The sequence below is a fragment of the Pholcus phalangioides genome, unplaced genomic scaffold (assembly GCF_987345545.1).
Source record: "Pholcus phalangioides strain wild (caught in Gottingen) unplaced genomic scaffold, Ppha-v1.0 ptg000004l_1, whole genome shotgun sequence".
Lineage (NCBI taxonomy): Eukaryota > Metazoa > Arthropoda > Arachnida > Araneae > Pholcidae > Pholcus > Pholcus phalangioides.
In genome coordinates, this window is record NW_028301597.1 from 51,355,054 (window position 1) to 51,381,122 (window position 26,069).

At 38.4% G+C, this 26,069-nt stretch overlaps 1 protein-coding gene and 1 non-coding gene across 2 annotated transcripts; both read left to right on the forward strand.

Annotated features, from left to right (window-relative positions):
• Positions 1-10,051: 10,051 nt before the first annotated feature.
• TRNAK-CUU (transfer RNA lysine (anticodon CUU)) lies at positions 10,052-10,124 on the forward strand. Its single transcript has one exon. It is a non-coding gene; the product is annotated as a tRNA-Lys (tRNA).
• A 3,402-nt stretch (positions 10,125-13,526) lies between these two features.
• LOC149087813 (uncharacterized) lies at positions 13,527-25,286 on the forward strand. Its single transcript, XM_089231722.1, has 10 exons — positions 13,527-13,780; positions 15,922-15,992; positions 17,521-17,648; positions 19,995-20,098; positions 20,187-20,408; positions 21,620-21,664; positions 21,985-22,101; positions 22,887-23,009; positions 23,126-23,284; positions 23,470-25,286. Exons 1-10 carry the CDS (start codon positions 13,648-13,650, stop codon positions 23,595-23,597), a joined length of 1,230 nt encoding a protein of 409 aa, XP_089087848.1. The 5' UTR covers positions 13,527-13,647; the 3' UTR covers positions 23,598-25,286.
• The last annotated feature ends 783 nt before the right edge of the window (positions 25,287-26,069 follow it).

Genomic DNA, 26,069 nt, shown 5'->3' on the forward strand with positions numbered 1-26,069 from the left:
GGATTTTTAAACTATTTACGAATTTATAGGACTTCCTGTATTTCTCGGCAGCACGAAAGTGTGTTTCCGAGTATTATTCATCATAAAAGTTGATCAATCGAAAGAATTGAAATAACTGTATTGAACTACTACATGATCTTTCATGAAAATGTACGAAAAAACCTGCGTCTAAACCCAGGTATTTCATGCAGGTTGATTTTTTCGCTAGAAATAATTATTTAAAAAAATGATTTTATTGAGGTTGTGTGTGAAAATTTATATATGTTACTGCCAAAGCCCTAAATTGGCCAGTTCTCGAATTGACGGGTGTCCGAATTTCGAGCTTTGGCCAGCCAGTTCCCTAAGTGACCGGATATCCCTAGCCAAAGTCCGGTAACAACAGACATGATTCGAGGGGCGGGGGGGGGTCATCGCCAAGTTGGCGAATTTTTTCGTAATAATTATGTCAATGTTATCAATAGCAACCCATCGAACCACAGTCATGATGCGGTAATAATTTCTTTTAAATTTTACAGAAAAAAGCCATATGTCTATACATCATTATAGTTTTTCCCTCAAAAATTTCTCTTTGTCTTTCTCTCGTCACATGGAACTAATGAAATACAGCTAGTGCATATAGCCATGTTGGCGATGTAAAAAATGGATTTGGTGCCTAACGGACGGTTTTATATCAACACCTCCACCTTTGCCAGGGATCTCCGGCCAAAGTTCGAAATATTTCTGAAAATTGGACTTTGGCCGAAACTCTCGGCAAATCCGTGAACTGGCTGGTCATTTCGCAAATTGGCCGCACTTCGGGATTGGGGAGTAACATGTACACCTGGATACAAGAATTTTCGAACAGGACCTGGTAGCAATCGATGCTAAAAAATGCGTTCCTTCAGATTCTTGATTTTCTCTAATTCGATGCTGATAGATCGAATCTATACCGACCTCTTAATTCTCTTCGGGTTTAACGGTTTTAAATGGTTTTAATGACTCTTTTTTCAAGTTAAAACCTGAGGTACACATAATCATATCTAACTCCAATGGTTCTAGTAAAGGTATCAGCCCAAATTAATGGATAAATTAATTAAATTTTTAATGAATTTTTTCAAGGGGTATTTTGACGTACAATAAATACATATCAATCAAAAAAGAATAATAATAATGGCCAGTTGTAGTTTAGGGGTAAAGTGGTAATTTCGGAACACGTGGAGGATATCACAGACCAAAGATACTGTGATAATACGTCTGTGATGTTTCCCAGCATGTGATAAAAAGGCCTACCATACCAAATAGCACTCGCTTCTATGAAGAATTGACCATACAGTTTTTGGCGCGAAATCAAGAAGAAAATCGAAGGGAAATGGTAAAAGACTATAGAAATAACACTCAAAGACGTCGCTTAGAGCTTTTTCCTATTGTTTTCTTAGTGTATCGTCTTCGGTAATGAATCCAGAAAAAGCAAAGACAGGCAATACTTTTTTTTTATTCCTCCTCTTCATATTGAATTAACAACGGCCTTGCACACACGCAACAAGGGCAAAGGCTACTTCTTCGTATTCCCAACCCTCATTTTTTTCCCTCGTTTATCGAATTAATTTGTTTTGCGTTGGTGGGAAACCTTCCAGCCTTTAGTAATTAAATTACCGTACAATATATCTACCGTGAGCGTAACAAGGGCTCTTGACAAGCGGTCGGTACGCCAGAGGAGGTCATCGTGGACATTCGGCAATCCGAAACGCTTCGTGCCGTGCACTCAAAATGCAGAAAACAACAGATTGTTGAATTTTTATTTAACTTTTACCATTAGTTCCTACGGACTAGGGCACAAAAAGAAACGACTGAAATATATTTTCGTGATGCCAAAATTGAATGGAATGACGGGTAATTGGCCGATTTGAGCTTATAATCCTCAACAGAATCTTCTAAACTCAATCGAATCATCATTTCTCTCTCTCTCTCTCTCTCTCTCTTCACTTCTCTGAAAAGCCAGCCCATCTCTCTCTCTCTCTTCACCAACGCGAAGCTTTATAATAACCCTAACAAAAGTTGTTTTTCTTTTCCTCCTTTCTTTCTATACTCTTGCAAATGATTTTTTTCTCCACGCATATAATGCATTTTTTTACTATATGCATGTAAGAGCGAAAGAGAACACGTAAGGGGAGGGTGAAAAGAGGACTCTAAAAAAACTCTTATCTACCTTATCTATATTCTTCACTTCTTTCTTTTATATGTTTTTTCCCCCTTTTGCCCTTCTTTATCTTTCTAAGATGCGGTTAAGTTAGTATAAGGCAGGAGTGGCCAACTTCTTCCTGTTCGCGGCCCAACGTAATGGTCAGCTATAGCGTCGCGTTGCCTTAACCATGCATACTAAAATTGAAAAATTCGTAAGCAAAGGGTGCATGATAACGAACAAACTTTCGACCAATTGCTCAACAACTTTCAGTGACGACTAACACGATAACGAGACCTGGCTGGTGACTATAAGAAATGAAAATGGTGCCAAAATGGATAAGGTTTAGCGCACACCCGCTTACGAAATCTTGCCCCACTTCCTCGGACTTAATCGCAAGAAACTTTGCTGAAACTTGAATTTCTTCTGCGTAGAATAGGACGAGTTTACTCGTGCAAGTCACAAAATGTCTACTTTGCGTGAGATTTTTTTCTTTTTTTTCCTGATTCGCATCCCGTTTGTTTTCCGTTTTTACGTTCTTTTGTTTCAAAAACAATTTCTTCTTTGAAATTTAAAGCAGAATCGTTTTGCGTTTAAATAAAATGCTGCTTAAATGAACAGTGAAACCTTGCTACAACGATACTCGATATAACGATAAATCCCTCTACAACGATATTTTTTTTAAATCTTGTTTGGAAATGCCAATAGTCTGATGTTACTCCTCTCGATACAACTATATCCTTTACTACGACAAATCCCTCTATAATGATAATTTTTAAGGAATTTTTGAAATCATTATAAAAAAGCGATATCTTATTTATATTTTACTACAAAAAACTGTTTTGAATAAAATTTTAACTTTTTTACTTGTTTCCGTTCTTCCGGAGGTGTCTAATAACATCGATATTTTGCACTATCGGATCACCTAAAAGCCAAAAGAAGTTATTGATGTTGCTAGTTTTAAACAAAAGTGCAATGCGGTAAACTTCCTTACAGAAGCAATGCATCCGGACCCGGTGCCAAGCACGAGGCGGGCACCTAAGGTGGCATGATTACAGGGCGAAAAATTTTACGAAAATTATATCGATGAAAATTTGGAAATTTTTATCGAAATAATTTTTGAAGGAAAAGCGGAAGTGGATAAATAAGCGCATGTAAATGCAACACTCCTCCCAGTGTTGAAATGCTATTCAACTCTTTGCTATTCAATGCTTGATTCATCTCAACACACCTCCTTTCTTGCACTTCCAAAAAATTTAACCTATCTCGAGAGAAGCTGGTTTCTGGGGGAAAAATTAGGTTCCCTCTCTTTTTTGTTAAGATCTTTTCACTCTTTATTAATATTTTTTCCGAATGACTTTCCTTTCTTTAGTCGACCCCCCCCCCCCCAAGATGTTCTGACTGTCCATTTCTGTATACCTATAACTGTTCTCTATGCAGGGTAAAATTTCTCGCGGAACCCTTCATAGTTATAAAAGTGGTCCGTGGAACCTTGAAAATGAGGCTGTTCTACAGAACTCAAACAATTTTTTGTATATTTTATCCAAAAAAAGTGTGTCGCTACTGCTGTTACAAGAGCATCATAGCCCCAGGGCAAAATGAAAGAGGGCCTAGGCAGTCCCTCTTAATTTGCGTATTTATTGTCATAAATCATTGTGCTAGATCTTATCATGGAAGCTCTTATTCAACTGAGGGCCCTGCATGGCCCCACAAAAGGAGTGGGTCTGGCAGGACTCCTGCCCGGAGCGCGAGATAATTCTCACCAAATGTGATTCTGTTTTTATTTTTCACACTACAAATTCATATTAGAGGGGGAGCCCGTGAAGGAGTCTGTCCTGTGGCCCACTAAACATCTCATCCTAGGGGCCCTACTGCAGGATGTGGGACCATGGGTCTCCGTGCCGTGTCAGGTTGAACTCATTGTTGGGATTCACGAGGTTGGGGGCCCTGTCAGCCCATTGGGAGTCGTATTTACGAATCAACAACTTTGATTATAACCATCACCAGACGAAAAGCACCTGTACAAGAACTCTGACATATGGCTTTAGCTGAAATAATCGTGATGATAATCATTGAATCACAGGGTGTTCATCTGAGTTGTCGGTGAATATCTCCTAGATACGAAATCAAGCTTCTATCCTCAATGGTTTAAGTGAGTACCCCGTGCTATGCAGAGCCGTAGCACAGGACCCGGGACGAATCTCATTGTTTTTTGTTTGCGCTATAAATTCACTATAGAGGAGGCCCCACCAAAAATCTGTCTTGGAGGATTGCTTAGCTCCAGGATTGGGGGGGGGGGGGGAATGATGAGCACCAAGAGATGCTCGCAGTAAAAAGGAAAAATTGTTATTCTTACAATGAAACATGCCCTTTAGTTTTTTGTTTCCAGATAAGGAAACAAAATTAAACAAAATAGGGATTAAAAGTGTCTTTTATTTCACCTGCAAAGATCTGTTTCTTTGCTCACAGAATTCCGATATCTGTGGGGAATGATAAAATAACATGATGCCTTATACAATGCAGGGAATTTTTTTCTGCGCCCATCTTAACGCATGGGTTCAAGACGTCAAACGAAGAGAGGCCTCACAAAAATTAGATTTGGTTGAAATTTACTAGAATTTACTTGGTAGGTCCTAGAAAAACCACTTGGCCCGGGGGCCCATGATGTTCTTAAGACGGCCCTGCATTAAGATGTAGGTATTTAAAAGCAATTCGAAGGAGCCCCACGCCATCTCATCTGTTATCTTACATTGTCATATTATATACATAGGTACAAAAAAAAACACACGCACAAACGAAATGAGAATCTTATTGTGAAATATAAATTATCCATCGAAGAGCGAGTCATCTCACTTAACACCTTATTGACGAACAAATTATACAGTATAGTATTAAATTTCATGGGAGAAAGACATCAATGAAGTAGAACCCCTTCCGCCACCTATCAAATAAAACTGTTACAATTCCTCTTATTGAAATCAGTGACTGGATTTTCATTAATGTGCCACATGAAAAAAAAATACCACATGATATTAACGAATATTTTATAAGCAATAATATTAGTTAAATTATCTTGCTTGCTCAAAATTTCAACAGTTGTTACTTGTATGAGGTAAATAAACAGGAGAAAAATTAACAATAAAAATTTCTATTCTTCCTTCGTGTTGTTCATAATTAAAATCACCGTCTAAGACGGGAGGATCACTATGCGAGACCGGAATTGAATGTTGCTGTCTGGCGACTAACAGATCACCAGGGGTGGTGTGTGCATGTGTGTAGTGTATGTATATATATAGAATGAAAGAAAGAGAGAGTTATTGTTTACAAATCTTTGCGAAATGAATGCTCATCCAGATAAAACCCAACACAGTCGAAGAACGAGGGCGAAATGTCATAAGGGAAGTAGCTGCTACCCACACAAAAACCCCAAACATTTTAAATTTTTACACAATCGAGAGACACCAATCAGAGATGTTTAAATCAATAAAAGCTTATAGTTCATGACAAAACTTTTGTGTAAACAAGTTCACTCGGCAGTACAGGTACTGTAGAACCGGCTTCTGTCATATAACCATAATCAAGAACGTCAAAGAAAAAGTTATAATGAAAACGTGACGCACACAACCTCTGTGTTTTAATCACATCAATTGCAATATCACATGAATTTGATGCATTATTTGTTCATCCAAAAATAGTAATAATCACAAGAATAATTAAATTAAAACAATAAAAATCTAGAATGCGGAAAATAACCATATTGCTGAAATTGCAAAAATAAGAAAATTCAACTGCAAGCTATGCACAATTAAGCCAATGCAAGAGCAAATTATGAATAAATGAGATTAATTACGAAAAAAAACATATATAAATGCCGGTGAATTGCGATCACAGCATCTGCAATATAAAATAAAACTAATATTAAATTGATAAGTTGTTTGAAAAAAAAAAATCATGAAAATGTTCTGACAATTAAATCAATTCGTCACCCAATCCACGTTTAGCACGTCCATTGGCCTAGAGTGTACTGTGGGTATTCTAGGGTCATAATAGACAATTTCTCTAAGACGCGGGTGTTCAGAAGATCGTAGCCTGTCAAAATGAGCATTTGCAAGCTCCTTGCTATAGTCCAAGATCAGTGGTAAGATCTTTACGGATGATTTTCCTCTCACACACCAAGAATAATGTGTTGCTATCACTACACTAAATTTATTTTGCGATTTTTACTAATATTTTTTACCGCACACAAAGAACGACTGTTAAACTTTCGAAGCAAACCTAAAAATTTAGCTAATATTATTGTTTAGAAAATATTATGTACAGTAATATTATATCATATTGCTTTTTTTCACGCGGCACATTAATCAAAATCCAGTCGCTGATTTTGATCAAAGGAATTGTAACAGTTTTATTTGACAGGTGGCGGAAGGGGTTCCACTTCATTGATGTTCCTCACATATAATGCAGGGTGATTTTAAATTCATGGGACAAACTTAAAGAGGTGATATAAAACACCTAGACAAGAACTTTCGGTCGGACCAGGGCCCCAACTAAATATTTTGTCACCCGGGGCAAGCCGGCATTTTGGCGCCCCTTGTAATGTAGAAGAAGCAGTTAAAGGGGGAATTCGGTGCCCCCTTCTGGTTCAGCGCCCGGGGAACCAGACCAGCCTACCCCCTCCAATTGCGGCCCTGTGTCGGACAATGGGTGGTTGAATCACAATGGCAAAGGCGGTAGAAAGTGTTTTTGGAGTGTGCACACCAGCACTTCACCAAAAACGCATTTTCTGTCATTCAGTCGAGGGTGAGCATATGCACCTTCGTTTCGGACTGGAGTTTGTTTTTAATTGGTGTAAGGACACGGCTTGATTGTGTGCAAGAAATTCTTCAAGACTGAATTCTTCCGCCAGTCTTCACAATGACTGGTGGTAGAATTTGCCTCACCCAAGTTGCACCATGAGAAGACCTACCACATTACAACACTCAGCATCCTGATCACGAGCATTGGCGTGCACGAGATCGCCCTTTAGAGGGGGCATAAGGAATCCCTCCCAGAGAAATTTTGAGCTCTACTAATCTTCAAAAAGCATCTTAAATTAACAGAAATTGATAAAGATATCATACGGTATATAAAGGTATTTTTCCCGATATTTTAATTTTTTACAGAAATATTAGAAAAATATTTGTAATTTTTGATCGTCTTGGGGAGGGTACGCCCCCCCCCCCTCCCTATATTCTCTCCTGCGCACTGTGCCTATGGTCACAAACGCATGAACTCGGGGCTGTAACTTAGCTAGAATATTTCGCTGCCAACTATGTATGAAGGAAAAGGTGGGGCAAAAACGTATCTTAACGCTACAGCATAACAACATTTATTAAGCAACATATAACGCGGAGAATCACGATTTTAGAAACTAGGAAATGAGGAGAGAGAGCGAGTCTTGGATCTTCAATGAGTAAATTTTGTCTTTGGATTCAGGACAAATACACTGCTGGCCACCCAAATTGCAACACCAAGAAAGACAAGAGATATCGCAACAATATTTATTTTGTAGATAACATGTTGACCAAGCATCAAATGATTAAATTTATGGACTTCTGTGAAGTGTGGTTCCTGCCAAAATCAGTAGCCAGAGTAGCCGCCATTGTTGGAGATCACCGCTGCCACACGCCTCGGCATTGATTCAAAGAGACTTTGGATGTGTTCTTGGGGTACAGCAGACCAAGCAGCTTCCACGCGTTGCCAAAGTTGATCTGGTGTGGCAGCTGGGGATGTAATCTGGGTCAATCGTTGAGCAACCATGGACCACATGTTTTCTATCGGCGAAAGATCCGGAGAGCGAGCTGGCCAGGGAAGGAATTCAATCTGGCGATTGACCAAGAACCTTTGGACAATGCGTGCCACGTGTGTTCGCGCATTATCCTGTTGAAATATGGCTGTGGGCAAGCCCTGAAGGTAAGGAAGGACAACTGGCTCCAACACCTCGGAGATATAGGGCTGGCTTTTTAAAGTACCGGCAATGCGTACTAGAGGAGTGCGAGAGTGATATCCAATACCGCCCCATACCATAATACCCGGTGCAGGACCAGTGTGGCGGTGCATAACGCAGCTGTTCAGCATCCTCACTCCACAGTGTCTCCAGACTCGAATCCGACCATCGTGGTGTTGCAGACAGAAGCGTGACTGACTCGTCATTAAAGACAATTTCATTCCATTGTGCCGTCCACATCCTTCTTTCATCGCACCATTGGCGGCGGAGACGTCTGTGGTTCTGCGTCAAGGGTAGACGAAGCAATGGACGTCTTGCGGACAGACCACTCTGCTGTAAACGGCGTCGAATGGTACGCGCAGACACTGGATGATGCGGTACAGACTGAATGTGCTGTGCTATGGTTCGTGATGTGACTGCCATACGCACAATACGCCTGTCATCACGTGAAGTGGTGCATTGAGGTGGATGCGATCGAACACGTCGGTCCGTCGTACCCTCCTGCATCCAACGATCACATATCCGCATTACAGTTGTTTGGTTTCGTCCAACACGACTACCGATTTCCCTGAAAAATAATCCACAATCTCGGTAGGACACTATCCTTCCTCTGTCGAACTCGGATACTTGATCAAAAGATGATCGCTGTTTTCTACGAGGCATAATTGATCGTTTTTTTGAAAAAACCATAAGAAAAACACAATTGCCGTACTTCAAATCGTCGAAATCTCCAAGCCTTAAATAGCGCTTTGAAGTGGCGCCACAGGCGCGCGTGATGTGCGTCTGCGCTGAAATTCTAATCATTTGCATATCTCACCTCCGCTAATGCATGTTGTAAATTTCATATTATTTGCATGCTTCCTTCAGGGTGTTGCATTTACGGTGGCCAGCAGTGTATATATACAGGGTGATTATAAAAAAAACTATCCCGACGTATGGGCCCCTAACTATCATACCATTCAGAGAAACTGAATGAAATTTTGGCATAAGGTATTTTGATGTATGCGCTCAAGAATGATATGGACAACAACAGTGTCACTCTAACAGTTACGGTTACAGTGAGAAAATTTCGAAAATATCAAATGGCAACATCAAGTTTTTTGTATTGGAATGTGATCTCTATTGTGAAAACCCCTAAATAGCGTTCGAACTTCAACTGTAACATGAAAATCACCGGTAGTAGATAGGCTAAAAGTGAGGACAACCAATAAGGACAGAGAAGCAGCATAAAATAAAGCATTTTATTGTGTTTCACAAATTTTCCACGTGACCTTGTGGAGGACTAATCGGGCTGGGATCTCAGCCGAAGAAACGGTGTGACGAATGAAACGAACATTAATGCTCTGGTGCACGGCAAAGTCCTTTTTACTTTTTCCTTGCCTAGCTCCGAGGATTTTCGTGCTACAGGTGCCATTCCAAAGCTATTTAGTGTTTTTCAGTATGGAGATCGCATTCCAATACAAAAAACTTGGTGTTGCCATTTGATATTTTCGAAATTTTCTTACTGTAACCGTAACTGTTAGAGTGACACTGTTGTTTTCCATATCATTCTTGAGCGCATACCTCAAAATACCTTATGCCAAAATTTCATTCAGTTTCTGTGAATGGTATGATAGTTAGGGACCCATATGTCGGGATAGTTTGTTTATAATCACCCCGTATATCAATAAACGAATCAATCATAATTTTTTGCGGAGAATAAATGCATAAAAGCGCATTTCCCAGGGGTATTAATAATACCGATGTAGAAAAATATAATGTTGCCTCTCCATACAACGCGATAATCCCTCTACAACGGTATTTTTTCTTGGTCCGCACTTATGGTTCTATCGAACTTTCACCGAATTCAGAAATTCTTAGCATAATAAAAAATTCTGTGATGAAATCATAACAACAGCTACATCGACGCCCGGCTAGCTCAGTCGGTAGAGCATGAGACTCTTAATCTCAGGGTCGTGGGTTCGAGCCCCACGTTGGGCGGTTTGTTTTTTTTTCTTTTCATTGACTGTAAACTACTTTATGCCCAAGACTGCGAGGCCCTAACAATCTTCATGTTCCAAGAGGACGGAAAATACTTTATTCCCCCCTTTACAGTATCAATCTGTGTAACATAATGTTGTCAGCGGAATAAAATTCATTTCAACTATTCAGAATTGATTATTAGTATTTGAAATGCATTTTCTATGAAACGAAAGAGAACAATAATTATGTGGAAATTGAATTTCATTGTAGAAAAATGCAGCGGGGAGATGCGGCATTAATTTCAAGAAATGCGGTTGCTTGTTATGCGTTGTACTTGCACTTTTCTGTGTAATTGCTTGGAGTGCAGTTCTAGAAATCGCACACGCACACACACACATAGGTGTACGTAGAATGCTCTTAATGGGGGAGGTTGAATTATTATTTACTTCTGAAGAGTGTGGGGGGGTTATGTTTTTTTCTCCCGGAAAGTATTACTGTAATCTCGGCTTGAAGGGAGAGAACCTCAAACACCTCCCCCCCCCCCCTTGCGTGCAATGTTGTACTTTGTTGCGCAATGTTATAGGTATCTCAGTACAAGATAAATGCTTCGTAGAATTCCTGGTCAGGGAAAAGAAAAGCACAAAAGTGTTGCTACTAATATATTTATGTGTGAAAGCGTGTGGTTTGTGGTTTCGCTATGCTATGGGGAGGGGGGGGGGGAGAGGTGCGATCGTGACAATGTACTGTATTTTCCTGCGTATAATCCGTGTATCAGGTATTGAAAAGTATTGTGGAAAAAAACGATGGACCTCTCCGCTAATTGTGCGAAGTACAGATGACTTGATACCAAGCGAAGATAATTGGAAAGAGCCACATTCCTCTGTTGGGAATCGAACCCCCAACCTCACATTTTCCGGGTACGTTTCACTTTCCTAAGTGTTCTTAGGAAAGAAAATGTATCTTAATGGTAGAGCACGCGCCCGGAAAGTGCGAGGTTCGTGGCTCGATTCCCCAAAGAGGAAGGTGACATAAATCGTTGTTCGGAGGTTAACCTTAATGTTAATCCAATATTTCAAGAAAATGCGGCCGTTGTGCAGAGGTTACCATTGTTCGGAGGTAACCGTTATGTGTGGTTTTACTGCATTAACAAGAGACGGGATCACAAAAATGAGTCTTACTATTACAGTAAAACCTCGTTAAGTCGTCACCCTGATAAGTCGTCACTCCGATTAAGTCGTCATTTTTCTTCAGGCACTTCCAGCTCTCATAGACCACAATGTTATTAAACCCTCGTTTACTCGTCGCTAATTTCGGTTAAGTCGTCACTATGAAAAAGTTTGAGAAAGAGGAACAAAATATTTTTATTGCTCCCATTGAAAAAAGAGCTTGTTAACAGCATTGCCATTTGCTTAAAAGCCACCATAAAATCCTATATACCCAAATGGAACTGTTTAAGTAACGAAAGTACGCTGGGGAAGTTCATTTGCCGACTAAGGTTTTTGGAACGTTGTGGACTGTTCAAGCTAGATCTCATTTCTGCATGGGCTCAATTGGAGAAACTGGACAAACCGCGAGACACCCAAGCTCTGTCGCAAGATGCAACGTAAGCACTTCGCCTCAGGTGACGGGGGTAGGGGGGGACGCAGGGCATCTCCGGCAAAACAAAAATTTATTGATATGTCAAAGATTGCACATAGTGCAAGGAAATGAAAATTTACGTAAATCAAAGAATCAAATTAATCAAGTTTAAGTCAAAGTGCAATGGGCACGGATAATAAATAATCATAGAAGGCATGGACTCTACCTAATTTAGGGCTTGAAATTTAAACAAAATATCTTTGTTAAAAAAAATCAGACATTCTTTCTCAAGTTGAGGTCTTTTGTGTACTTTTAACTGCCCAGGGCCCCTCCACCAAGTCGAAAGTGTTCGAGATTACTTTGTAGTTGTATCATAAACTACTGATGAAGAATTAAAGCCTAAAATTAAATTTGATGTATATGTAAAATTAATGTGCAATAGAGAGTTCTATTATGTAGAAAAGCTACCTATTCTAACAGTGGCTCTGTTAGTCTAAATTAAAAATTGCTAGTATAAATCAAAGTGTACAGTACATTTTACCACAATAATATAAGTAATAAGAGATAAAAAAGATAAATTGCTATTATTTTTCTTTCGCAATCTATAAATTTTATTAATATTGTTATTTTGATTCATACTTTAATAAATGTCATATTTCTTTAAATTTATACGATTTTCATAACATTGCACATTAAAACTGACGGAACTCCGCTTAAGCCGTCATAATTTTTCGATAACTTGAGGTGACGACTTATCGAGGTTTTACTGTATTTAAAAGTTCTGAGTGGGAACGTTGTAAGCGGGATCCACTGTAGCAGTGTTCGCCAATACGCATCTAGTTGTGTAATTCAATCATCAAAATTCAATTTTAATTCGATTTTCTCATTGAGGAGGGAAAATACTTTTCCAAAAATTTCAGTAATTTTTTTTTTTCAATGAATTATTTTTTCATTGTTTTTTATTGATAAAATACTTTTCTCTTTACAAAACTTTCCCTTAAAAATTTGAAAAGAAATGAAATTACTCTTCTTTTTTTTCCATTTCCGGATAAAACACTGCTGTAATAATTGCTGATGCATCGCATTTAGAATATTTTTCTCGAGGAAATATGGTCAGATTTCCAGTCCTCCGCTGTTAGTGCTGCCATCTACTTAACAATGATGGCAAAAAGAATGACTTTCATACTTTCAACGCGTTGGTGCTGTCAACTTGGAAAATAAACATAAAATATTATTATAAAAACGAATGTCGATAGATTTTCTCGCGCCCCACAAACAAAACGTTTTCTCTTCTCGATGGAATTAGTATACGGAGTAGTTATTCAATTTATTGCAGTCGACAGCGCCTATTAAAATCAAGGATGATGTTATCACTAGAGGCGCAAAATGCCTTTTTTCAATTTTTCTTCGTAATAATGCCCTTTGAATTTTTCCTGCCGTAGATGACTTTTTCGACATTTTTATGTGTTTATTCGTGTTTTAGTCTTTTCTGTAGAATTTAGATATTTTTAGCATTGAGAACTTCAAAGGAATTTCTCTTTTTTGGAATCTTACAATCTTAGTATTAATTGCTATCAGAAAGTCTTCCTCCTCCTCCTCCTAGCCCCATTCAAACGCAAATAGGCATACGTTCCTGAGAAATAGCAAAAGAAAAAGGAAGAAAAAATAAAAAGATGACTTGTTAAGTGACAAAAGCAGGTTATTTTGCTCCCGCGTCCGTTATCATATCAAAATATTTCGAGAGATGCATACAAATAAAAAAGAACGTTATCAGTTTCTTTGCTGGACTGATAAATGAATGAGATTGTACAGCTTCTACATTTTCGAAGTATTGGACGCAGACACACAACAGATTCTGAGATTGAACTCATGTCACAACGCGAGCAAAAAACAGACATCGAAAAACTGGACTAATACGCTCGTTTCTCTTCCCATATGTTATGCATATATTCTGTTAATTACCATGCATGAAAGAGAGTTTTATGCAATTGCACTAACACTTTCTGTGGCATTTTACTGCGCAGTGGATCCGGGATTGTGCAGTTCGACGGTACGCTACGGGCAAAGAGTAAAAAGGAGGATTTCGCCCGTCGAAGGTAAATAATCCTATACAGCCTCGATTTTTCAACTATAGTCCGCCTATAGTCCTAAAAGAGTCCGCGGACCAGAGGTGGCAGACTTGATAAAATTATTTTGGGGAGAAATTGCGATCCTAAATGTGGGATATCACTAAATTTTGCCAAAAATTGCAATTTATTTGCTTCAAAAGAAGTTTGATAATTGCTGAAGGTAGCGGAAATAAAAGGGCTGCTATAAATCACTGCAAACAAAAATGTGTTTCACGAAAAAAAAATATTCGTATTTATAATAAAATTATAAATACGGGATACCGCCAATTTTTATCAAAAACCTTGTCAGAGTTAGGCACAATCACCACAATCGCAATTAAAATTGAAAAAAAAATTAAGACAAAGCGTTAAACCCGACAAATATGTGAGATGGATATTTATAATTTTTGCCAATGAATGAATGAACGCCAGCTTTGCCACTGGACTTATCCCGTTGCCGAAATCTCTTCCGGCCCAGCTTCGTGGCAGAGTCTGGAACACTTTATTTTGTGTCAAAAAACCCCATACAAAATTATATAATTTTTGCCATAAGTTATGATAATATAATTTATATTATGAAAATTGTGTATATTCACGCGACTTTAGTATATATTGCGAATTCAATTAAGTATTGTTGAAAAAACGGAACAAAAAAAATTACAGGAATGTCCTGTAATACGGGACGCAAGTGGTCCGTTAAATTGTTTCCAAACATTTTACTGGTCCTTGTGTTTTCAGAAAGATTGAGAAACACTGCTTTAAAGTATTTCAATCATCAAAATTGGAAATTTCTTGAGAGCCGAATCTTCATCAGGGTCGTCTTAAAACATGGATCCACCCAGGTTGGGACCGATGACCTCAATTTCATAGGAGCCTCGTAATAACGGGATTTGGTACTTTAAGAGTATTCGTAGGAAGATACTTCCAACCAAGTAGGAGTATCAAAACATTTTGCTCGTGAGGCCCACATGGTGCTGTCCTAGTCCCTATATTATGAAGAGGCTCCTGTTCCACCAAAATATTCGTTATAGGCAAATAATTTGCCTTTTAGAGTTAATTATATAACAAAGAATGAGCACGTTCAAGTGAAAATTGTCTCTTTAAACTAGCCTTTTTTCTGAAAAATTGGTAAAACATCAAATACCTTGATGGCAATGGATTGAAGTTGTGTTCGATCAGTAATGGTGTGAAGGGAAACTTTTCATTTTATAGATATACTCTTTACTGTATTCATTTTCTAATATTTATTTCAAGATACTTCATATACGATTGAATAATGAAACAACCAGATATTTACCGTGAAACCTTGCTACAACGATACTCGGTGTAACGATAAATTCCTCTACAACGAATTTTTTTTCAAGTCTTGTTTAGAATTGCCTATAGTCTAATGTTAAACCCCTCTCGATACAACGATATCCTCAACTACGATGAATCCTTCTATAACGACATTTCTAAAAAGATTTTGAAACCCCACTACAATGATTTTTTACATATATATTTCAGTCAAAATCGTCTAAATTTCTATTTTAACTTCGTCACTTGTTTTCATTCTTCCAGGAGCGTGTATTAACATCGGCATTTTGCACCACATGATAACCGAAAATGTTGTTGAAGCTGTTGGTATTTCTAATTTCTTTGTAGGACACAAAAGTGCAATACGGTAAACTTATTTTCAGGAATAATGTATCTGAATAAATTTCATTAATCAACTAATTGGTTAGTTTTTCGCGGTGAATTAATGCTTTAAAGCGCGTTTTCTGATGCAACACCGATTCAGAAAAGATGCCAACAACAGCATAAACTTGGCGGCACGTGATGACAATGTGTGTTGCCTCTCGATGTAACGCGATAATCCTTCCACAACGACATTTTTCCTCGGTCCGCAGAATATCATTATATCGAGGTTTCACTGTATTTAACTAATCATTGTTGAGAAAGAGGGAGATATAGATATACTTAGCATCAACTAATACTACATGACCGTACATGCAACCGTTTGATCACGCCTCTTCACCGATCTTGAGGCAATTTATGGTATCAAAATGGTTCTCAATCGAAGATTTTATTGTGTTGTCATAATTCTTGATCGATCAAGTTTTATTGACACTTTTTCTTTTGTTTTCCAGCTTCCATCCTCAGGATGAAGACATGCGATCAGACGGAAATACCTGCTATGGATATTTTCGACGTCGATAGAGTTAGTACACATTATTCTCGTTCAATATACGTTCTATCCCTCGTTCCTGGTAACGTTGATTCAAATTAAATGGTCTTTTTTTTAAAATCAAAAATACGTACATATACAGGGGTTACAACAAGCAAATTGCCCAACGGGATGGTTGAAAAGAAAATTATGCCATAAAAAATATTAATGTAGATATAACCGAAATACAGCAACCCAATATAAAAATATGGTTCTCATAATTATCTCATACGATGGTGGACAATAATATTTAACGCAATCAATAATGAATAAAAATAAAATTTACTTTCCATCAAGTTCATGTAACGCCTGGTAGTTTTGTCATAAACATTCTTCCATGATGATGATGAAACCATCGGACCATGACGATCAAACTGTGCACGCTATGCTTCAATGTATGCGCGAGTTGTTTTTTCAGGCTGCCCCAAATAGCTTACACAACAAATAGTTTACACATCTGCGTGGGGAGAGGGAGGGCAGCAAATCATCTAACACTGTAGCTCGCGCTAATGACAAAACCATGAATGCACCTCAAACTATGTTGAAAAATGAAATTTTCCGATCGCGTAAAAGTTTAATTTCCTTACCAATCTATCTATATACATCATGTTATGTAGTAAAAAATTACGAGCATTTATGATCTCCATATTCACGACACACACACAGTTTTCTGACTAATACAGGGTGGGCAAAAAGTCCGTAGAAACTTTAAAAATGAATAAAAACCGGAAAGAACCGAAATAAAAAACGGTTTAAAGGGTTAGCATCGCTAGGTAACGAGAATTTTTTTAGACATGGGAAAAAAAATAACTTGAGAAAAAACCGATAGGTGACGCTGGTACGAGTGACTTCGGTGGAAATATGCAAATGAGACGGTTATAAGAACTTACGCTCCTGATTCCCAACTAGTTCACCGTTGTAAACCGTATATGTGAACCAGCTGCCCTCTGCCGTTGCTTGAATTGTGACTCGCCTGCAATGTGTTATCCCCTGTGATGGTGGTCATGCGGTCACATACTTTTGTGATAAACGATTTGGAGGCATTCTGTTCGTTTATTTGCGTATCTCTTCTTTGACTTGTGTACGTCATCGTAACCTATCGGCTGTTTTGAGTTATTTTAAACCCTGTCAAAGAAATTCCCGTGACCTAGCGATGCCAACCCTGCAAACCGTTTTTTTATTTCGGTTATTTTTCCGGTTTTTATTCCTTTTTAGAGTTTCTAGGGACTTTTTGCCCACCCTGTATATCGAAGTCACGATGACTACAAATAAATTGTTCCCCATGCTATGATATTGGTCCGTTCTTTTCTCTGCGAAAGTGATAACAATACCAAAATGATAACTTTATCCGTGATTCTAATAAGCCACGGTAACTGTACGTGATGGCTACCAGATCATAAAACGCATTTATTAGCTTCCTAAAAACAAATAAAATTTTGTAAATATTTCGTCGCATCAAAATATTAAGGCAAGTTTGAAGGATATTGAATCGATTTTAACATTTGCGTGCTTTGCTTTCCAGTTTTCCGGGGTCTGGTACGAACTGGGAAAAACAGTCTCGGGATTTATGGATCCGGACGACGGCAAATGGACATTCACCAATAACTTCACACTTGGAGGCTACAACTTCGTTTACGAAGGTCGAAGTAGGTAAATATTATTATATTGTTTGTGTCGAGTGATATTTTCCCTATTTAACTCCTATGGGGACGTTCAAGTACAGTAAAACCTCTCTTTTGCGGCCAATGGCGGGACAAAAGAATTCGTCCGTAAAAGAGTCGACCGTTAATCAGGGGTTTGGTACGCATACTTTAGTCATGCGTTGGGAAATTATTATTTGGCCTTAAAAGAGGGGGTCCGCATCTGAGGGGCGTTCGTTAAGAGGGGTTTTATTTTATTGCGTCAGTAGATTTTCAGTCATTTTTGCCCCTTTCCCCCCCCCCCCCCGTCAACAAAAGTCAGCAAAACTCTGACCTCCCCTTCCTTGTCAACAAAATAATTTCGTCAGCTCTGCTTTCTACCTTCTAATGCATATTGGGATCAGAGACGTACAGGGGGAGGGGGGGCATAGGGGGAAATCGTGCCAGCCCCCCCCCCCCCACAGATGATCAAAAAAAAAAATTTCGTGCAAACAATATTTTTTTGCAAAAATTAAGATTTCAAAAGAAAATACCTTTATATGCTATAATCAATTTCTGTAAATTTTAAATAGTATTTGAAGGCTGAGAACTCAAAATTTCTCTTTAAGAAACGCATTGCGATCCGCCCTCTAAGCCATATATGCTAAGCCAATGACCCGCGAACCAAATGTGGCCCTCGGATGTAATGATGTGGCCAGCCACCTCAAACATAATTTTGTGAAAATGAACTAAGCGGCATATTCACAGATCGCATCGCTAAAGTGACCCGTGGCGCTATTCCAAAAGGCTTAAGCAGCCCGTGGCGCTATTCCAAAAGGCTTAAGCAGCCCGTGGCGCTATTCCAAAAGGCTTAAGCAGCCCGTGGCGCTATTCCAAAAGGCTTAAGCAGCCCGTGGCACATTTAGAGATCCCTTAAGTGACACGTGACACATTTTTAGAGAATCGAAGCAGCCCGCAGTGCAGCTTATCTACATCGCTCAAGTTTTCCGCGGCATAGTTACGGATCACTTGAGTGACGCGCGACACAGTTCCAGAGCAGTCAAGCAGCCCGTGACACATTTCTAAAGTACTTCAGCGGCCCGCAACATATTTTCAGATCACTAGAATGGCTCTGTAGAGGACTTATCAATAGGGAGAAATGTTAGTTGAGGTGCGCACAAACTAGTGGAAGGTTTTCTCGTTCATGGCACACCCAGCAACGATGTCATTTCCCACGAAGCCTCCTTCTACTACTCAACCGTACACGCACCTCGTACACATTCCTCTACGGAATTTCTAACGAATCGGCACGTGCCGGAATGTGTGTTCTCAGTGTATGTGTGGCACTAATGTATTTATGTTGTCGAGTTGAGCTCGTTTCGTATTCGTACTGCCACCTGTCTTTCATTTTCTGAAGTAAAGATGTGAATACTTGAATTTTCACGTCAGTATCGCGTTGTAGATCTGCCTGCTGTCTGCGGAGAGACTTTTTCAGCTGGGAAACAGCAGAAAAGGCAACTTCCGCCGACAACCACTGCCCCGTGAACAGAATTCGAACCTGGATCCTCAGGATGAGAGTTCCCACGAAGCCTGCGGGCCACCAACACGTGCAATTTAGCGTCGTTTCAATTACAGAAGGGGCCAAAGGGGTGAAAATAAATGAGGACTTTTGTTTATTCTCAAATTATTTCTTTTACTAATTATCAATTTTGATTAGTTCTGAAATAATTTTTTTCACTTATTCTGAAGAAGTTTTTGATTAATTACTGAATAAATTAATTAATTATGAGATTAGTTTTAATCTAAAATCTCTTTAAATGGTTCTGTGATTCTTTGTTGCGGTATTTCTGAATTTATTTTCCTTCTCAATACACCTTGAAACCATTTTTTTCAATAATTATGCAATTATCATTTCATTGATTGTGAAAAACAATTCTTATCAGTAATCACGAAATTATTTCTCTCATTGATTCACTTTTTTTTTTCACTAATTCTGAAATTATTACTTTCTAAGAAATTCAAAAATTATTTATTTCAGTAATTCTCTCAATTTCCATCAATTATTTCTGTAATTATTACTTTCATTTATTCCAAAATCATATTTTTAATTAATTCTAGAACAAATCGTTTTGCAATGTTTACTCAATCGTTTTCTGAAAACGATCGGCTGACCACGACAAAAAGCTCCGAGGGCCAGATGTGTCCCACGGGTGATACGTTGAAGATCCCTGGCCTACGGCTTCGAGACCTTATTTCGTTTCGTAGGATACCACGAACGTGAAAATTTTTGGATTCCCTGTTCAATTGACTGGATTCGATTGATTTTTGATTTGATTATTAAATGCAATAGCTAACCACGTGTCTACCCTCTATACAGGGATGGAAACTGCATGAGACCTATTACAGGCAGGGCTGTCGCATCGCCCAATAACCCAGGCGAATTGTTGATGAACTACTGGACTCGTAAATCCAAAGTTGTAGGTGAGTAAAATATTAAAGCTATAATGAACTACGTTTCACTTCTTTTTACCACTTTGTTCAGTTCATTCATCATTTCTCAATTTTGCAGAAAGAATCCGAGTTCTCGACACGGACTATGAAACGTTCGCGGCCGTGTACACTTGCATGTACGTCACGTCTGACGGCCATTGTCATCCGACCGCTGTGATAGGCGCCATGTGGACCCGTTCGTCTTATCCGCATTTCCAAGTTTACAACAACGCCTTGGAAGTCCTGAATGGAGCCTGTATCGATAATCTCAGTATTTTGATCAAGATCAAACATGGACAAGGTTCTACAACCGTTTCATAGACGATAAATAAATATTTTTCTGCAGTGGAACCTCTCGATAACCGACATCCGTGGGACTGAAAATTTTATCCGCTAACGGGTAGTGTTTTTAACAGGTAGTGAAATGTATTAAAGCCCTATTCCAAGTGATTGAAAAATGCGTCTGCTCTTTGGGAAGTGTCATGGGAGGCTCCACTGTACATACTCAATATACAGGGTTAGCGATAACACACACACTTCCTGTAGCTTCCCCCACTTCAGAGAGGGACTTCGCACGTTCTACTGCTCTAAATGGGACAAAATTGGTACTACAGATAATTCAAACGATACTCTTGTCATTTATTTAAAAAAAAAAAAAAACTTCAAAAATCCCCTTCCCCTCGTCAAGGGCGTGGTAGCTCTGATCGATAAGATACTCGCCTAAAGTACCAAAGGGTATTTAGAGGTGTCGCGAGTTCGATACCCGGTCCGTCCTTGCCAGAAACTTTCCTGACACACGGGTACAACAGAAACGGCGACATGGCTACAGGAAAAGATTACTACCGCAAAGAGTTCCGCACCGAGGTGTTAGCTCACCAACCTCTCGGTGAGTATAAAAAAAATCTTTCGTGTTCGGAATCGGCAATAAATTGCAGGTCCGGGTCTAATTAGCCCTCGTGTGCAGAAAATGACCGTGTCGCGCCAAAAATAATCAACGATCGCTTCAGCATTTAAATGCTTAACTGCAGCATTTAACTACTCAATATATTCCCCCCTCTTCATTTCGAACAATGTGCTAACCATTCAGAGCAGCGTTCAGAATCGTGTTCCGGATGTTTCGGAAGACCCGCAACATTCAGTTGTGGAAAATATGGTTTTCCTATTGCAGCATATATATAATTATATTGTTCGAAATGAAAGGGGTAGTTTGTGTGATATATTCGATATTCATACGCGTAAGCGTATTCAGTATTTATATGTGTTCTCCAGAGCCACCTATTGTCGGATTTTTGAAGGGTTTTTTTTTCAATTCAATAAATGACAAGCCCATCATTTTGAATTACCAGTAGTACAAATTTCGTCTCATTTGGAGCGGTAGAACGCACTACAAAGCTCTCTGAAATAGGGAAATTATTTCTCGCCAACCCTGTACATTTTTATATATAAATTGCTCAATAATATAAAAAAAACTTGGGTGAATTTATTACAGTATTTTAAACGATTGATTTTCAGGGATATGCCCACCGGTTCACTTGTCCGAAGAGGAACAGCCCGAAGGTAAGGATGAACTGTGTTAAAATTCACCATTCTCTCCCCCCCCCCACTCCCGTTTTTAAACGCTTCCATTTTTTGTCTGAAACAAATATGAACAAACATCCCTAATTATGATGGATGCTTTAAAACACAAATTTGAGAAATTTTTCCGTAATCGCAATTGTGAAATATGTACAAGATTTTTGAAGAGTATGACTTTTTTAAAAGCCATTTTTTATGTGTTCATAACTCTGATTTTAAACTTTTTCTCTCCCAACCTATCAGAATTGGTTCCAGCAATGTGAACTCTTTTTTTCTGTTCTCTCTTTTTATAATGTTCACAGGAGACGTAATATTACGGACTTGTAGGAATACGTCTAGATGCGCCTTGCACTGTCCGCCATGTTGCCGTGAAAAAAGTGATGGATGCATCGAATGCGACTGTGAAAACGTCGTCGTCGGTGACTTTTTCTCTCATATGTATATTTTCTCTCTCTCTAAAATATAATTATGTACAGGGAGTTATTCAAAGAAAAAATGAAGTAACAAGAGAGCTTTCACGGGTATCCTATTTTGCACAAATTTTCGGCCAGGGACATAGCAGAACACAGTTTCATCATAAACACGGCCACAACTAGATACTCGAAGAACACAATTTTGCGATCTTGTGTAATGCTGAAGTGTCTTTAAAAGAGTGAGTTCGGGCACCCTCTATTGTTCAACGCTCGTTTCACCAGATTCAAATCCCCCCCTTCTCCCACGGTAGCTAGTCATAAATCCGTTAGAAAGCACATGTTACTGCAGACCCTCGCAACATACTCGTAAATAATTTAACAAAACATTTTTGGCAACGATTTGCAAATTTTATGGCGAGAATTATAGTTGTCCCTTTTGTGATGATTTTCTATAGAGGGATATCTCCTCTGAGGCATATAGGTCTCTGCCTTCTCTTCTCACCATGATTCATTCCAGGGTATGGCCATGGATGCATAAGGCCCTGAATAATATTCAAGTCAAGTCAAGAGTTGTCCCTGATAACTGATTTGTAAAGATCTACAGGTGGGGGGGGGGAGCATTAACTAACTCAAAATTTGGAAAATTGGTCGTAAACGTAATTGAACATGTTTTTTGAGTTTTTCGGAATAATTAATATTAAATACTATACTGTATTTTATGATCAAAAGTTCCGGCAAATAATTCTTATGTGAAGTTGCTATGAAAGTTCGAATAATATTGTTTCTTTCAGACAAGTTTGTGAATTGCGTATCGCTCAATCGGTGTCCTTTGCACTGCGCATCGAAGAAAATGTATCCAGGTTGCTACACCTGCCAATGCCCAGACAAAATCTTCGAGAAGATCAAATCCTCGAGTGAGTGTGAGAAATATTTCTCTGCTGCAACTTTTAAGAGGGTGGCACGTTTCCATTTTCTGTCGTTTTAGAAATATATATATTTTTTTCTTTATACAATATTTTCTAAATTCCAGTCTGTCTCGAAGAAGACGACACAGGTTCGTGCACCGATAAGATTGATCGATACTATTACGACGTGTTAGCAGGGAAATGCAAGAAATTCTCTTATACAGGGTGCGGTGGCAGTAAAAACAATTTTGAGACGTTATCAAATTGTGTTGAGACTTGTTTAGGTATAGTATACTCTGATAAAGCATTTTCGAATTCTGTACCTCCATCAGGTTCCATGAATTCCTCTATTATTATGATGTTAAACGCACAGTAATCTATTGGAAATAAGGTTCATCAATCAATGACCACTCTGTGTATTCGAAAGATATCATTTAAGAAAATTCTCTTTTTTTTTCTTTCTTTCTAGGTACACAGACTCAATTCTCTGATAACAGCTACAAACTCAATTGTGCAACAATTGTGTCCAATACCCACAACGTTGTAATAGCTTTTGCTATGATAATTCACTTCATAACACACACCAGGGGTTCTTAACCATTTGTACCAACAACACGATGGTCAAGGACCTCCGTGCCAATAAAATGAAAGCCAGGTCCCTTTATGGAATAATATTCAGCACATAATAATGTAAAAACCATAAGTTAATTTTTTTCTCTCCCAAGATCCCGGATCCCTTGGAACGTGGTCAAAAACCATTGAAATACTCACAACCTGTGAATTTAAAAAGTAACAATCTTTTTATTTCATTCATTGAATACAAAAGTTTTAATGATTTCAAAATTGCTGTGGTTAATGCATATTTCTGGTATACTATAAGATAATCAAAAAAGTTATCCTTTCTGAACATCAGAAAACTGCAAAAACTGCATAGCAATAGTCAAGTACCGCCAAGGCCACTGGCATAAGAGAGGAGCCATCTAAAGAGCATCATGGGCTATTGATGCGAATTTTAATACTAGAAATGAAAAACAAAACTAAAAGTGCCAAATTGCAAATTTTACAGGACAACAAAAAGTAAGTCCACTCCTTGCAGTACTTGTGACTGGCGGCATTTATCAATACGTTTTTGAACTACTTATAGCGAGTTTAACACATCACTTCCCAGGTTGAAAACTTTGGTATTCACCATTTACAGTCGTAAATTGCTATGTGAGGTTATCAAAAGACCCTGCCCAAGCTTCAAGAAAATCTTGTAATTTTGCAATACTTAAGTTGCTGCTGCTACAAGTGTAATTTATGGAGGATTTTCCACGGGAAAGGGGGGGGGTTATTGTCAAGAGTATAGAAGGTGACAATCCACCAACAGATTATCACCTCTGTCAAGTCCCTTGCCAACTTATTTGCTCTTTCAACATCCCTAAGTTTTACCACCAGAGATTTTTGCGACTCGAGACATGTTGACAAAAGTACTGGATGCTGATTGGGAAAAATTTTGAGAACAAACAGTGTGACATTTCTTGCGTGCAGTTTTGTTTCCCGACTGTCGAAACTGGCAAGAACTTTTTTGGTTAATTCGTGAATTTCTGTATACTTCACCTGTGGCACATGAAAAAACAGTGTTTGTAATTACAGGGTGATCAGCGAATAAGCCCTTATTTCAAAATTAAATATCTCTACAAAAAAGATCAATAGAATTATGCGGTAAACGGTACGTTTATTAGCAAAACTGTAAGAATGTTGTACAGAAATTTCTAAAATTTAGTTTTTTTTTTTAATTTTTAAAAATTTAAAAAAAAAAACAAAACTGGAGATTTTGGGGTTCCAAAAATCCTCATTTGTGTGAAGAGAAACCACTGTATTCGCCTAAAGTTACTGCATGGGCTACGGTATGCGCCATGTGTGCTGACAAATTGTTCCAAAATTGTAACGTAACGTTCAGTAGTAATCGTTTCTCGCACGAAGAAGGGGCCGATAATGCCTCTGGCGCATACCGCAACCCATGCAGGCAGTAACTTAAGGCGAATGCAGTGGTTTCTCTTCACACAAATGAGGATTTTCGGGACCCCAAAATCTCGTTTTTTTTTTAAATTTTAAAAAAACTAAAAAAAAAACCTAAATTTTCGAAATTTCTGTACAACATTCTTACAGTTTTGTTAATAAATGTACCGTTTACCGCATAATTCTATTGATCTTTGTTGTAGAGATATTTAATTTTGAAATAAGGGCTTATTCACTGATCACCCTGTATGAATCTTGTGTTGTAAAATAAATATTTTAACTGTTTGTGTTATAAGCTTTTATTTTTCTGATCATGGTTTAGTGGAATCCAGCATTTCTCAACCTGTGGTGCGCAGGCAGACTTGAAAATTTTATTTCACATATAAATGAAGATTATTCAATCATGCATAACTGAGATTAATGAGATTCCAACAGGTTCAAAAAAGAAAAAAATTACGTGCAACTAATCCATTGTTTCTCTGGAGAATTTCTAATGAATCTGTCAGAATGTGTATTCTGAGTGCATGTATGACCCTAAGGTGTTAAAGTATGCTTGTTAGTGTGTTCTAGTGAAGCTGTCATCTGTTTTCTATATTTTGAATTAAAAATGGCATGTGCCTGAATGATCGTGTTGAAAACATGCCTGGTTTCCATGGAAAGAAGGGCAGACTAGTGTAAATTCTTGTTTCATCAAATTGTTTCAAAAATGTTAGTGGAGGGTGGGACAAATCCCAGGCACCGGGTCACCGTGGCGACTAAAAAATTTGTATTGGCACCTAAAATTTTCTTTGTGTAGTTACTAAATTGCAGGCTGAGAGTAGCACAAAATGTTTGGAATTTGTAGCAGCATATCTGCAAACACATATGAAAGAGGATCACTATGCTCTGAAAAAGTCAAAAGATTTTTACTTTTGGAACTTTTTCTTTGAGTACAAATTTTTTTGTCGCCTAGATTTTTTTTAGAATTGTTCTGCCCTGTTTTAGTGGTCCATATATTCAGGAAAAGTTGATAAATGCCATATTATACAACCATTCACCTCCATACACACATATTCAACATTCCACAAA

What these genes read in the sequence shown, in the direction of transcription:
- LOC149087813 (XM_089231722.1), top strand. Translation starts at nt 13,648, where the DNA reads ATGCATGAAAGAGAGTTTTATGCAATTGCACTAACACTTTCTGTGGCA. An exon ending in CAAGATCAAACATGGACAAG is followed by an intron (nt 20,409 to 21,619) that starts GTTCTACAACCG and finishes ATTGATTTTCAG; the next exon opens with GGATATGCCCACCGGTTCAC. An exon ending in CTGTGAAAACGTCGTCGTCG is followed by an intron (nt 22,102 to 22,886) that starts GTGACTTTTTCT and finishes TGTTTCTTTCAG; the next exon opens with ACAAGTTTGTGAATTGCGTA.